This window comes from Callithrix jacchus, chromosome 16 (genome assembly GCF_049354715.1).
Source record: "Callithrix jacchus isolate 240 chromosome 16, calJac240_pri, whole genome shotgun sequence".
Taxonomy (NCBI): Eukaryota; Metazoa; Chordata; class Mammalia; order Primates; family Cebidae; genus Callithrix; species Callithrix jacchus.
The window spans coordinates 58,837,642-58,851,298 of NC_133517.1; the positions used below are offsets into that span (position 1 = coordinate 58,837,642).

Here is a 13,657-nt window from a genome sequence, read left to right on the forward strand (position 1 = left end):
TCACTGAGACCCACTTCTTTAAATTATAAAATTGGGACAATGAAAATACACTTTCAGGACTAAATGCAAATAACCAGATATTTGCACTTTACGTAAAACACTTAGAACTCTGCTTTGGCAGAGGCAGACACTAATTGCATGAGGAATACAGCACCTCCCTCACCTGCAGAGACAGCGCTCACTGCATGAGGAACACAGCACCTCCCTCACCTGCAGGGACAGCGCTCAATACATGAGGAACACAGCACCTCCCTCACCTGCAGGGACAGCGCTCACTGCGCAAGGAACACAGAACCTCCCTCACCTGCAAGGACAGCGCTCACTACATGAGAAACACAACACCTCCCTCACCTGCAGGGACAGCGCTGACTACATGAGGAACACAGCACCTCCCTCACCTGCAGGGACAGCGCTCACTGCCCAAGGAACACAGCACCTCCCTCACATGCAGGGACAGTGCTGACTACACAAGGAACACAGCACCTCCCTCACCTGCAGGGACAGCGCTCACTGCCCAAGGAACACAGCACCTCCCTCACCTGCAGGGACAGTGCTGACTACATGAGGAACACAGCACCTCCCTCACCTGCAGGGACAGTGGTCACTGAATGAGGAACACAGCACCTCCCTCACCTGCAGGGACAGCGCTCATTACATGAGGGACACAGCACCTCACTCACCTGCAGGGACAGTGCTGACTACACGAGGAACACAGCACCTCCCTCACCTGCAGGGACAGTGCTCACTGCATGAGGAATACAGCACCTCCCTCACCTGCAGGGACAGCGCTCACTGCCCAAGGAACACAGCACTTCCCTCACCTGCAGGGACAGTGCTGACTAAATGAGGAATACAGCACCTCCCTCACCTGCAGGGACAGTGCTCACTGCATGAGGAATACAGCACCTCGCTCACCTGCAGGGACAGTGCTCACTGCCCAAGGAACACAGCACCTCCCTCACCTGCAGGGACAGTGCTGACTACAAGAGGAACACAGCACCTACCTCACCTGCAGGGACAGTGCTCACTGCAGGAGGAATACAGCAACTCCCTCACCTGCAGGGACAGCGCTGACTGCCCAGGGAACACAGCACCTCCCTCACCTGCAGGGACAGCGCTGACTACACAAGGAACACAGCACCTCCCTCACCTGCAGGGACAGCGCTCACTCCCCAAGGAACACAGCACCTCCCTCACCTGAAGGGACAGCGCTCACTACATGAGGAACACAGCACCTCCCTCACCTGCAGGGACAGCACTCACTACATGAGGAACATAGCACCTCCCTCACCTGCAGGGAAAGTGCTCACTACATGAGGAACACAGCACCTCCCTCACCTGCAGGGACAGTACTCACTGCCCAAGGAACACAGCACCTCCCTCACTTGCAGGGACAGTGCTGACTACACGAGGAACACAGCACCTCCCTCACCTGCAGGGACAGTGCTGACTATACGAGGAACACAGCACCTCCCTCACCTGCAGGGACAGCACTCACTACATGAGGAACACAGCACCTCCCTCGCCTGCAGGGACAGCGCTCACTACATGAGGAACACAACACCTCCCTCACCTGCAGGGACAGCGCTCACTGCCTAAGGAACACAGCACCTCCCTCACCTGCAGGGACAGCGCTCACTGCCCAAGGAACACAACACCTCCCTCACCTGCAGGCACAGCGCTCACTACATGAGGAACACAGCACCTCCCTCACCTGCAGGGACAGTGCTCACTGCCCAAGGAACACAGCACCTCCCTCACCTGCAGGGACAGCGCTCACTACATGAGGAACACAGCACCTCCCTCACCTGCAGGGACAGCGCTCACTGCCCCAGGAATACAGCACCTCCCTCACCTGCAGGGACAGCGCTGACTACACGAGGAACACAGCACCTCTCTCACCTGCAGGGACAGTGCTGACTACCTGAGGAACACAGCACCTCCCTCACCTGCAGGGACAGCGCTCACTGCCCAAGGAACACAGCACCTCCCTCACCTGCAGGGACAGTGCTGACTACATGAGGAACACAACACATCCCTCACCTGCAGGGCGGGTGTTTATTGCATAAGGAACACAGCATGTCCCTCACCTGCAGGGCAGGTGTTTATTGCATGAGGAACAAAGCATGTCCCTGACCTGCAGGGCGGGTGTTTATTGCATGAGGAACTACCTTACCTGCCTCCTACCCTCTCTTCTCACTTGCTCCCCCACAGAGGGACTTGGAAGTGAACACCACCAGAGCATCCCATGCAGCATCTTGGCTCCTGGTGTTTTTCTGGCACTGCTGCCCCCAATGCTACTACCAGCCTTAAGGGAGTGATACTTGTGTCCATCTTACAGGTGACAGTCCTGCAGCTCAGAGATGCCAGGAAACTTGCCAAGGCCCTGCCTGTGAGATAGGGATTAGGGGCTAGTGAGTCAGCTACAGCACCCTGGATGGAGCAACTGTGCCGCCATTGCTTCAGCTCTGGCTGGCCGTCCTGTGGAGGGGCCTCCCGTCACACTGTCTGTCCCTTCCACTGGTCACCTCCCTTTCCTGGACCACCTCTATGTATGGCCTTCCCACTGCTCCTGACATCTATGGGCCTCCCTCCCTCTGGTCTGCCCTGAGCCCCTCAGGCTTGAGACAAGCCTACATGTCCATCCTCTCCTTAAAAGAATTGTTTTGTAAAAAGGCAATTTCCAGAGCATTCCACTGGGAAAGCACATGATGGGGTGGTGGGGGCCTGAGCCACCCCCCACTTTGAATCTCAGCACTAGCATCCTTCCTGCAGGCCCTGCATCACGGCAAGAGCCTGGAAGCCAGGAAGCCGCTCTCAAAAGCAAACAAGAAAATTGTGTCTTTGGGGAAAAAAAAGTTTTATTGTGGGCAATTGCCCGAGTCTCCCTGGGACTGACTTCGTTTCCATGGCAACCCATGTTTGTATTGATGGATTTAGAAAGCGTTATTCTGTTTGACTTCTCCCTGCTCTCCTCAGGCATAGGCCTTTGAGTCCCTGCAGTGTGGGAAGAGGTTGGGGAGAGAAGGATACAGAGGGGGGTTAAAGTCTGCCACGTGATGAAGGAAGAGGATGGAAAGGAGAAGAATTGGAGGGAGCAGCCCGACTCCTTTTGTCTCCTTCTCTGGGGATGGCTGGTGACTGTGCCTGGTGAGGTGGCAGTGTGCTGGCAGTTTGCAGAGGACAGAAGAGGCTGTTCGATGGTGTGTGCATCTCCGAGGTCTGCGGATGTCAGAACCTTTGCTGGAGGAAGGAGGGACAGGCAGCCTCATGCTTGGGAAGTTATAGTGGAGAACTCAAGCAGGGTTTTCAAACTGGAGGCTCATCAGTTGTTCCGAAGCAGCTATCTTAGGAAGGCTCTGTCCAACCAACCTGATTCTACCCTTCACCCTGCTAAGGAGGCTTTGGGGTTGCCCGGGCAATGACCAGAGCCTGCAGAAATGCTCATGAGTCCCAGAGAAGGTGTTGAATTTGGCAGAGGTCACCAGGGGGCAGTAGGGAGGAGACAGGAACCAGCCAAACTTACGCTTCCAACAGCTGCTGACAGAACTTTTCCAGGGAGCTCCTGCAGGGAAGGTGCTGCCTCCTGACTCCTAGGCTCTGGGGCAGGAATGTGTTGAGCATCTTGATTCCTTCTCTGGCCTGGCCCGACCCCCTCCCCCTGCCATAGGTCCTCACTTTGTCTTCCCGCCACTGCAATCCCATTCACCAACACTGGCAGAAGACTATGCAGGCGTCTTCCCTGTGTGCCACCTGAAACAATCCCATAAGACCTTTTTTCTTTATGAATTGTGTGGCCAGTGACTGGAGGACCAGAAAAAGACTTGCAAATCCCCACCATGGGCAGTTTTCTAGGAGGAAAATGTGCTAGAAAGACTGGTATTATTGTCCGTGGTGAATGGGGCTAGACATGTCTCCTGAGCTCAGCGGCAATGGAGATTCTTGGTGGAGCAGTGAGCCGGCGTCTGTCGAAACCTCCTCTGTGTTGGGCACTGTGAAACACTTTGCAAAAGCAATCGTGGTATCAGAGAGAAACTTGGGAAGGGAGGGCAGGTAGGAACCATGGTTACAAGGCCTCTAACATGTGCATTTGCATTTGCATAGGCAGAGAGAAAGAAGGTGGCATGAAACCATTAGACGGTGTCTTTCTATGCTGATTTCTCCACCAAGTAAAGGTTAGACCTACCACAGCTCAGGTTCTCTGATGTAGACATTAGACTCTTTCTTCCGGATACACCCAGGGTCCTCCCCATCTCCTGCTCTCCAAAGCCGTGTCTTGAAAACCCCGGTCCATGCAGGACTCCCTTCTTCACTCAAGGCAGATGCTCATCCCAGCTCTCCTTGGGCTTCTGTGTGGCAGGGGAGCCTGATGTCTCCCTAAGTAGGCCATGGGGATTTGGGACAGTGCCATGTCCTGCTCCTTGAGAAGGGTTGCATACTGCCCTTCCGGATTCACTGCCCTGGTTATTATCTGCCCTCCTGGAGAGCCCTGCAGACCTGTGCAGTTTCTCCTAGATGGCTCACCTCTGCCCTTCTGCACCTTCTCTGTGCCATTGACCTCCACCCGTGAAAAGGAGACCACCTGTTTATTTTGCAGATATGGAAACTGCAAAGGTCATATGGAGTCAGTATGGGTAACTGCTTTCCCCAAGTTGGATGGCCAGTAAGTTAGAGGGCCAATAAGTTAGAGGGCTCCCAAAGACAGGCTGCATGGGTCTGAAGCTGGGGCTGTGTCCACATGGTCACTGTCCCCACTCCTCTCCTGCACGGTGGCCCTTCAGCTGTGGAAAGAACCCCCTTGAGCCCTTGGAGGGCAGCCCTCACTGTAGCCCCCATCTGCTCATCTTCTCCTTGTTCCCTATGAGCTGCAGGCTGAGGATCACATGTCCCTTTAACCCTCCTGGGAGATGTGCTGAGCACCCAGGATGTGGCTCCCTGGAAGTGAGCCTGCCCCATCTTGAGTCATTCCATCTTGGGCCCACCCAGGGCACTGCCTGTCCAGCCCATGTCTCATCTTATCTTCAGCAAAAGTTAGACACCATTCTGGCCATCCAGAGTCCAGGGTTCAACCTCCAGTCTCTTTAAGGGTCTGGGTCCTGTAGTCCCAAGAGGCTGAGCAAGGAGGATGGCTTTTGAGCCCAGGATTTCAGGAAAGGTTTGGGCAATATAGTGAGACCCCATCTCTACTAGAAAGAAGAGAGGCCTGGCACTGTGGCTCATTCCTATAATCCCACACTTTGGGAGGCCAAGGAGGGTGGATCACCTGAGGTAAAGAGTTCAAGACCAGCCTAACCAATGTGGAGAAACCCCATCTCTACTAAAAAATATTAAAAAATTAATTGGACATGGTGGCTCATGCCTGTAATCTCAGCTGCTCGGGAGGCTGAGGCAGGAGAATTGCTTGAACCCAGCAGGCAGAGGTTGTGGTAGGCCAAGATCATGCCTTTGCACTCCAGCCAGGGCAACAAGAGCAAAACTCCATTCAAGAAAAAAAAAAAAAAAAATAGAAAAAAGAAAGGAGAGAGAGGAAAGGAGGGAGAGAAAGAAGGAAGGAAAAACAGTGTTTGGGCCAGGGGCCCTTTAAGACCCTTCCTCCTCTCAAAACTCTATCATTATTCACTGATGATCTACCACGTGCCAGGCTCCGAGCTGGAGGGGACAGGAATCAAACCGCACAACCAGGTATAAAACTGCAGCTGTAACAGGGGCTCAGGAGCAGAAAGGCACAGTACACTGAGCTGCTGTGATGGGAGGGTTGGTCCCATTTTCGGGTTCAGCTTCCCTGCAAAAGTGATCTGACCTGAAACATGAATCAGAGTCATTCCTGGGGAGTGGGACAGAAGATCGCCCAGGCAGAGGGTTTGGGGGTGCAGACCTCTCAGGTGATACACGGGACTGGAGGTGGCCTGTGTGGCCTGAGCTGGGGGCTGTACCCTGTGAGGAGGGGAAGGTGACCCTGAGGTCCACTCCACCCTGTGCTTCTCACCAACAGGGAGAACAGGGGCCCAAAGGAGAGAAGGGCGATCCAGGCAAGCCTGGGGAACCGGTGAGTGCCTTGCGCCCCATCCCCCGCAGAGCTGGTTACCTGGAGACCCTGAGTCCAAAGGTTGACCAGTGCTAGTTCTGCGCCATGCAGTCCGCACACAGGAGCCCCCGAATCCAAGGCAGCCCTCTCTCCTCCTTGGGACCCTAGCCACAGCGCCTCCTTGGATCTCAAATTATACCTATTGCAGTAGCCCCACACCCCTCCACCACCCTGCCCCATCTGCTCAGAACCAGGGGGGTGAGCTGGTTTATTGCAACTCATGTGCTTACAGGGACTGCAGGGCCGTCCTGGAGAACTGGGGCCTCGGGGACCCGCTGGACCTCCGGTAAGAAAATCGTCCCTTCCCCTGCTGGCTCAGAGACCTGGAGATCCCAGCCACTCTCTGACCCTCCAGGCTACCCTCCCCAGTTCTCTCCCCTGGCATTTTGGGAGTAGATGCTGGGGAGTGCCACCTCAAGGTGCTGCAGAGGCTGAGTGGCCATCACTACATGACCCAGACACAGCCATGATGCCAGGCCCCACCTCTTTACCCCAGGATGTCCCTACTCTGTCACTAAAGGGTCACCTTAGGTGAGCTCTGAGTTTCTGCCATGCTCTCCCTTCTCCTGCCCGGCGGGATCTGGAGAGCGAGGGCCTCGGCACCCAGGTAGTTTCTCAGTTCCCAGAGGGTTTGCAGAACAGGAAATGCATCCCAGCCATGGAGTGGCAATGCTGGTTTTGGTTTGCCCGGTGCATATTAGTGCTCTGAGTTTGTCATTTTGCTCGATGTTAGCCTCTGCACTGGATCTTGGTTCTTGGGGAGACTCTGTGCTATAGTGGGAGATCCTGCTGGGGTGACTGGGGACCCTGTTCAGCTGTACGAGCCCCTGGCTGACCCCTCTGAGCTACATTTCCATGGAGGGTCAGTGCTGATCCCTATACCCTGGGTCGGTGGTGAAGATAGAATGGAATTGTGATATGCCCAGCTCCAGCAGAGGGCTGGGATTTAGTTCTTTTCTGCACCTTTCAGACGGTGCTCCCAGTCCCTTCAGTTTGGAAGAATGCTTCTGATGAGCAAGGTGTCCCCAAGACTGCCCTGCTGTGAGGGAAACAGCATCACTGAGGGTCTCTTACCCCTGCCCGTCTCTTATTTCCTGTGCAGGGTGCCAAGGGACAGGGAGGCGCGCATGGGACTCCTGGAGCAGCTGGAAACCCTGTGAGTCCCTATGCTCTGCCTGCCTCACGGGGACTCCCAGGAGGGAGGCCCCACCCAGTGTTGGCTCTGTGGCTCACAACTCTAGGCCAGCTAGGGGGATGTGGCCCAGAAGGTCCACCCACACTGGAGTGGTTGGCTGGAGTCATCACGGAGAGAGGGTGTGGCTTCCACTACCTTTGTAGCATTCCCTGGCTTTGTCCACATGCCCAGCTAATGAAAAATCTCTTTTTATGCACATATAGATGACACCTACAGACCTCCACTCACAGCTAAGACTGTTAGAGACTCCAAGAAGTATGCTTACATACACAACCATGTACACACACTCTACAAACCTGAGAATACCCATTCTATAATATGCGCAAGCACACACACACACACACACACACACACACACACACAACCCCAAGCACACAGACACAGTCAGGGAAACACACAGACACCTCTAGACACACACCTCTGCTGCTGATGGCTCACCCATCCTTGGGGCCAGATCCAGGCTGTATTTGATCCCCATGGGGCTGGCACTTGTTTCTGGAGCTGATTCGAGTTCTGTCTCATGGTGCAGAGCCAGGGAGCTTCAGCTTGACTGTGGAGCCGGTGCGGGGCAGGACGGGCTGACTCATCCCCGGGTCTCTGGCCAGTGGTGGTGGCAAAAAGAGGAGCAGCAGCAGCACTCGTCCAGTCTACTCCTAGCACCATGCTGGGTGGCCCTTTCCCAGCTGGAGGGTGCTGATATGACCAGGCCACCATGTATATGGCCGGGTGGGAACTCACAGTGGGGACAGATGGAAGCTCCTCCCTGCTCTTGGAGAGATCCCTGAGCCCAGCCTGGCTGTAGGGGAACAGAAGCAGAGTGTAGGCAAGGAGAAGGCTGGGAGTGGCGTGTTCTCCATGAGTCATGATCCTGGAGATGTGCAAAACCCAGGGACAGAGGGGAACAAGGCATGGAAGAAACAGGAGCCACCTCCAGTGCCATGAGAGCTCCCCGCATCCCCGTGCCCACAGTGCTGACCCACCTGGATGTCCTCATCCACGTCTCCTTTCATGGATCATTGCCCAGCCATCAGGTTCTAGTTCAAATCCACTTCTTTCCTGATTTTCCAGTCAAAGCCAACACACAGACATGCATGCATGCACATGCCTGCACACACAAACATGCATGCATGCACACACAAACATGCACACACTCACATGCCTGCACACACAAACATGCATGCACGCACACACAAACATGCACACACTCACATGCTTGCATACACAAACATGAACACACACATGCATTCATGCACAAACATGCATACACACATGCACACACGCACATGCCTGCACACACAAACATGCACACATGCATGCACAAAAATGTGCACACATGCATGCACACACACATGCCTGCACAAAAATGTGCACACATGCATGCACACACACATGCCTGCATGCACAAACATGCACACACATATACAACTGAGATCTGAACCATCCCATTTGCAGTGTTTCCTTTCCCTCAGGCACTTAGCGTAAGGCCAAACCTCAGCTGAGATCCTCTTCTGGGATTAGGGCCCAGCCCTTCCCTCTGCCCCCACTCCCCCACTCCCCCACTCCTCCACATCCCTGTGCCTTAGCCCTAAGGCACTTCCAGAGTCCTCCTTCCTGCTCTCCCGCCTCTCACCTCTGTGCCAGAAGCCCCCTCATCTGAGGCTTGGTGCTCAGCACACTGCGGCACTCAAGGGAGGAGGTTCTTGTCTGCAGGGGCTGTTGGGTCAGCAGCAGTTCCAGTGCATCGCGCTGAATTAAGTAAGAGGCAGGTTTGCAGAGGCACTGGGGGCAACTACTTGTAATTAATGCGTTTGGCCTTTCTAAACTACTGTCTCTGAACAGGGTGCTCCTGGACACGTAGGTCCCCCAGGTCCCAGCGGCCCTCCAGGAAGTGTGGTGAGTAATTGGGAGAGGGCATGGATCCCAGCACTGGCTGTGGATAGGCACTGCCCAGCCACCGAGCTAGTTAATTTATCCTCCCCAAACCCAGAGGTGTAGGCATCCTTATGCCCACATTGCAGATGGAGACGCTGCTGTCCTGACGTAGACCATCCAGAAAGGTCGCACACCTAAGCCCTAGGCAGCTCGCCAGCTCTCCAGAGGGTGAATGCGCTTCTGCGTCTGCAGAAAGTCTGTACATTTTTCACTGTTGTTGGAATCAACACCATAGTTTGCCTCAGAAGAAACAAAATGAGCCTAAAGAAGTCAGAGGAACCCTGACAGCCGTTCGAATCCTAGCTCTTCTTTTAATTGCCTTGACCTTGGCAAGCCATTCCTTGAGAGGTCTCGGCTTGCTTATCTGCAAGATGGAGACAAGCTTGGCTAGTTCACCTTTAGGGTTGCATCTTTTTTGATCTGCTGAGATTCTGCCTTTTCCATGTCGAGGCTCAAGGTGTCTGCTAAAGGGCAGCTTTCAGAGTCACCATAAACACCAATTTAGACTTGAACATTGTTCAACAAAACACTCCATGACATCTAGTCAAGGGCAACAAAGCATTTTTCCCCCACAAAAATTTAGGTCAGTCCTGTTTATGCACCAGACCTTTACAGGTAATAAGCATTATAGCTTCAAGAACCGAGCCTTCATGCATGCCAGGCATCGTTCTAAGCACATTACATGTGTTAATTCACCTAATCCACACAGCAACCCCACTAGAGGAATATTATTATTTTACATAACAGCTTCCAGCAGCTCAGCCTGCCTTCCTCTGGCTGGGGCTCTCCTCTGGCCTCTAGAGAGTGTGTTCTTGGGCCACGTGACAGGTGGCTAGTAGTGCCTTTAGGGTTGCATCAGATTTCTTGCAAGAGTAGAGTAGCTCAGATTTCTTGTCCATAGCTGTCATCACTCTGAGAGTGTGTCCGGGGCAGGATCCCAGAGTCCCAGCAGGACAGAGCTCCAGTGGCCTGCAAGTGTATTTTGTGCTACCTGTTCTCCCTCCACCTTTTTGTTTTTTTGATGGAGTCTCGCTCTGTCGTCCAGGCTGGAGTGCAGTGGCATGATCTCAGCTCACTGCAAACTCTGCCTCCAGTATTCAAGTAATTCTTCTGCCTCAGCCTCCCAAGTGGCTGGGATTATAGGGGAATGCCCCCATACCTGGCTCATTTTTGTATTTTGGTAGAGAGGGGGTTTTACCATGTTGTCCAGGCTGGTCTTAAACTCCTGAACTCAAGAGATCTGCCTACCTCAGCCTCCCAGAGTGCTGGGGTTACAGGTGTGCACCACCACGCCTAGCTAATTTTTGTATTTTTGGTAGAAACGGGACTTTACTATGTTGGCCAGGCAGGTCTTGAACTCCTGACCTCAAGTGATCCATCTGCCTCGGCCTCCCAGAGTGCTGGGATCACAGGCGTGAGTGTTTTCCTAATTTTTGCTTCTCTGTTTCCCTACTATTGCATCCATGGGACACTTGCACTTAAACCATGTCTCAAAGTCAACCTTTGGGGGACTCCAAGGACTGTTGGTGCAGATGCCCCAATGCTAAGGCTGGGTTCTTAAGGCCATCCCCATCCTCCCTGGGTGTTCACTGTGCCAGGCCATGCCTTCTCAGAGCTCACATCCCAGAGTGGGAGGCAAAGCTTCCAACAGACCATGCCTGCTGTTAAGAGCTCTGAAGTGTACAGTTCTAAGGCCAGGCCACCCGGGAGAGCAGCAGTCACAGGCAGGGAGTAGATGGACCTTTGGGGAATTTAAATGAGGGTGGGAATTAAGTGGGAGCTGTAGTTGTTGGCTTCAGGGGGACCTGTTGAGTCCTCCCTGGGGATCACGAGCCACCAAGAGTGACCAGTCATCTTTAAATTCACCATGTCCATAATCTTCCTTTCCACAGGGTGCTCCTGGCCTCAGAGGCCCCCCTGGAAAAGATGGGGAGCGTGGTGAAAAGGTAAGACCAATTTCATCTCTCAGCACACAGGCGAATATCCTCAACTTCTTACAGGCACTGAAGGAGCAGCTGACTCTGCTCAGGCCTGGTTTAGAAACCAGCCATCAGAAGGAGTTTACCAAGTAGGAAGGAGAGGAAAACTCTGCCATCCCATTTGCCCTGTGTCTCATAGCAAATGAGCTGCAGAGAGGTCTGCCTGACTCCAAATCCTCTTTTCTCTCAATTCAGTGCACCAAATTATTCATTCTTTTTTTTTTTTTTTTTGATATGGAATCTTGCTCTGTCACCCAGGCTGGAGTGCAGTGGCATGATCTTGGCTCACTGCAACCTCTGCCTCCTGAGTTCAGGCGATTCTTCCACCTCAGCCTCTGGAGTAGCTGGGACTATGGGTGCACTCCAACACGCTCGGTTAATTTTTTGCATTTTTAGTAGAGACAAGTTTTCACCATGTTGGCCACGCTAGTCTTGAACTCCTGACCTCAAGTGATCCACCCGCTTTGGCTCCCAAAGTGCTGGGATTACCGGTGTGAGCCACCATGCCTGGCCTTATCCATTCTATACCTATGCTCACACGTGAACCTCCCAAGCGATGAGACTTTTGTTTGAGACAGAGTCTTCCTGTGCCACTGAGGCTGGAGTAGACTGGTGTGATTTCCACTCACGACGACCTCTGTCTCCCAGGTTCAAGCGGTCCTCCTGCCTCAGCCTCCTGAGTAGCTGAGATTACAGGCATGTGCAACCATGTTTAGCTAATTTTTTGTAGAGACAGGGTTTCACCATGTTGCCCAGGCTGGTCTCAAACTCCTGAACTCAAGTGATCCATCTGCCTTGGCCTCCCAAAGTGCTGGGATTACAGGTGTGAGCCATCGAATCTAACCTGAGATTTTAATTATTATGAAGAGAGACACACATTCCCCCCCAATAAAAAAACAAAACAAAACAAAACAGAGGCTGAGGAGAATCCACACCCCTTTAAGTTCCATTTCTCTGCCCTAGCACCTTATGAAACATCTGACGTTAATTGGTGATACTGAGCCAGTGCTCAGGAAATCAGGTGCCCTCATTTGAGTGATTCAGGGCTTTGGACCTGAGTCAAATGCCAGCTCCCTTGGCTAGTTGCATTGATTTAAGCTAGGGTGAAAAAAGTGATTCTCAAGAGGGGCTTTTTACCCAGGGAGATATTTTTGGTTGTCACCACTAGGGGGAGTAACAGCTCCTGGCATCAGTGGGTAGAGACCAGAGATCCTGTTAAAAACCTCACAATGCGTAAGACATTCCCCTAATAAGGATGATCCTCCCTAAAGGTCAATAGTGCCAAGAGTGAGAAACCCTGATCTAAATAAAGGGCACCCTCTTTGCACCTGGATTTTCTCATCTGTAAAATGCAGATGCTGCCACATTGATCACAGGTTGTGAGGACTCACTGAGGAATTGGGGAGGGATGTGCAAAGGGCTCAGCAGGCAACAGGTGACAAGGGTGCCATGTGGTTCTGCCCTGCCCTCCCTGCTCTAGCAGATCACGCTTATATCCATGGACAGGAAGAGATGGCATTGGGGCATGGACTGTCCACAGAGGCCCCTCCTAGCACACACATGGCCAAACTTCTTAACATGGATCCTTTCAAATTCACTTTACCTGATGCCCTTTAAAGGATCACTTTATTTTTTTTTTTTGTATTTTCCCATACTTTAACAAGAGAAGATGTCATTTCCCTTTTGGCAGGAGGGTTCAATTTTAAAATACATGTCTTAGAAGAAAGAAAAACTTACTGTAGAGTGAAATGCTCAACACATTTATGGAAAAGATCTTGGCTTTTTTGAGTGTTGATCACAGACTTGATAATAACCCTCATGCCTGTAATCCCAGCACTTTGAGAGGCCAAGGCAAGCAAGTCATTTTAGGTCAGGAGTTCAAGACCAGCCTGGCCACCATGGTGAAACCCCGTCTCCACTGAAAATACAAAAATCAGTTGGGTGTGGTGGCACATGCTTGTAATCCCAGCTGCTTGGGAAGCTGAGGCACAAGAATCACTTGAATCTTGGAGGCGGAGGTTGCAGTGAGCTGAGTTCGCACCACTGCACTCCCGCCTGGGCAACAGAGTAAAAATCCATCTCAATAATAATAATAACTCTTATGTAATATAGCTACAAACATTCGTTTTTTTTTTGAAAAAAATATAATACTATTTTAGACTGCCTAGATTAAGCAAGGGAAAAACATCTGGACTCATCTGCAATTCCTTAATTATGCCATGCCTGAAGGATGGCACATGATAAGCAGGACACAGGTAACCCGGAAGGGGATGACCAAGATATTAGGCATCTCAGGAGGCCTAACAGGTGCAAGTTCAGAAACCAGAAATCAGCGGGCTGTTGCCACATTCAGTCTCTAGGGGGAGCCAAATGCCTTTCCTTGGCTGAGGAAAGGAAGCCCAGGCTTGAGGGTAGGGCCCAGGACTTAACTTGGAAAGGAACCTGCCTCCAGGGCTCTGCAAAGTG

At 52.5% G+C, this 13,657-nt stretch overlaps 1 protein-coding gene across 1 annotated transcript in view; it reads left to right on the plus strand.

Moving 5' to 3' along the window:
* The window catches only part of COL22A1 (collagen type XXII alpha 1 chain), a 332,005-nt gene that overhangs the window by 211,202 nt on the left and 107,146 nt on the right, over positions 1 to 13,657 (plus strand). The window contains exons 33-37 of the mRNA XM_008983195.5: positions 5,993 to 6,046; positions 6,318 to 6,371; positions 7,188 to 7,241; positions 9,120 to 9,173; positions 11,105 to 11,158. Coding sequence (XP_008981443.1) covers positions 5,993 to 6,046; positions 6,318 to 6,371; positions 7,188 to 7,241; positions 9,120 to 9,173; positions 11,105 to 11,158 — 270 coding nt within the window. The remainder of the gene's footprint in view (positions 1 to 5,992; positions 6,047 to 6,317; positions 6,372 to 7,187; positions 7,242 to 9,119; positions 9,174 to 11,104; positions 11,159 to 13,657) is intronic.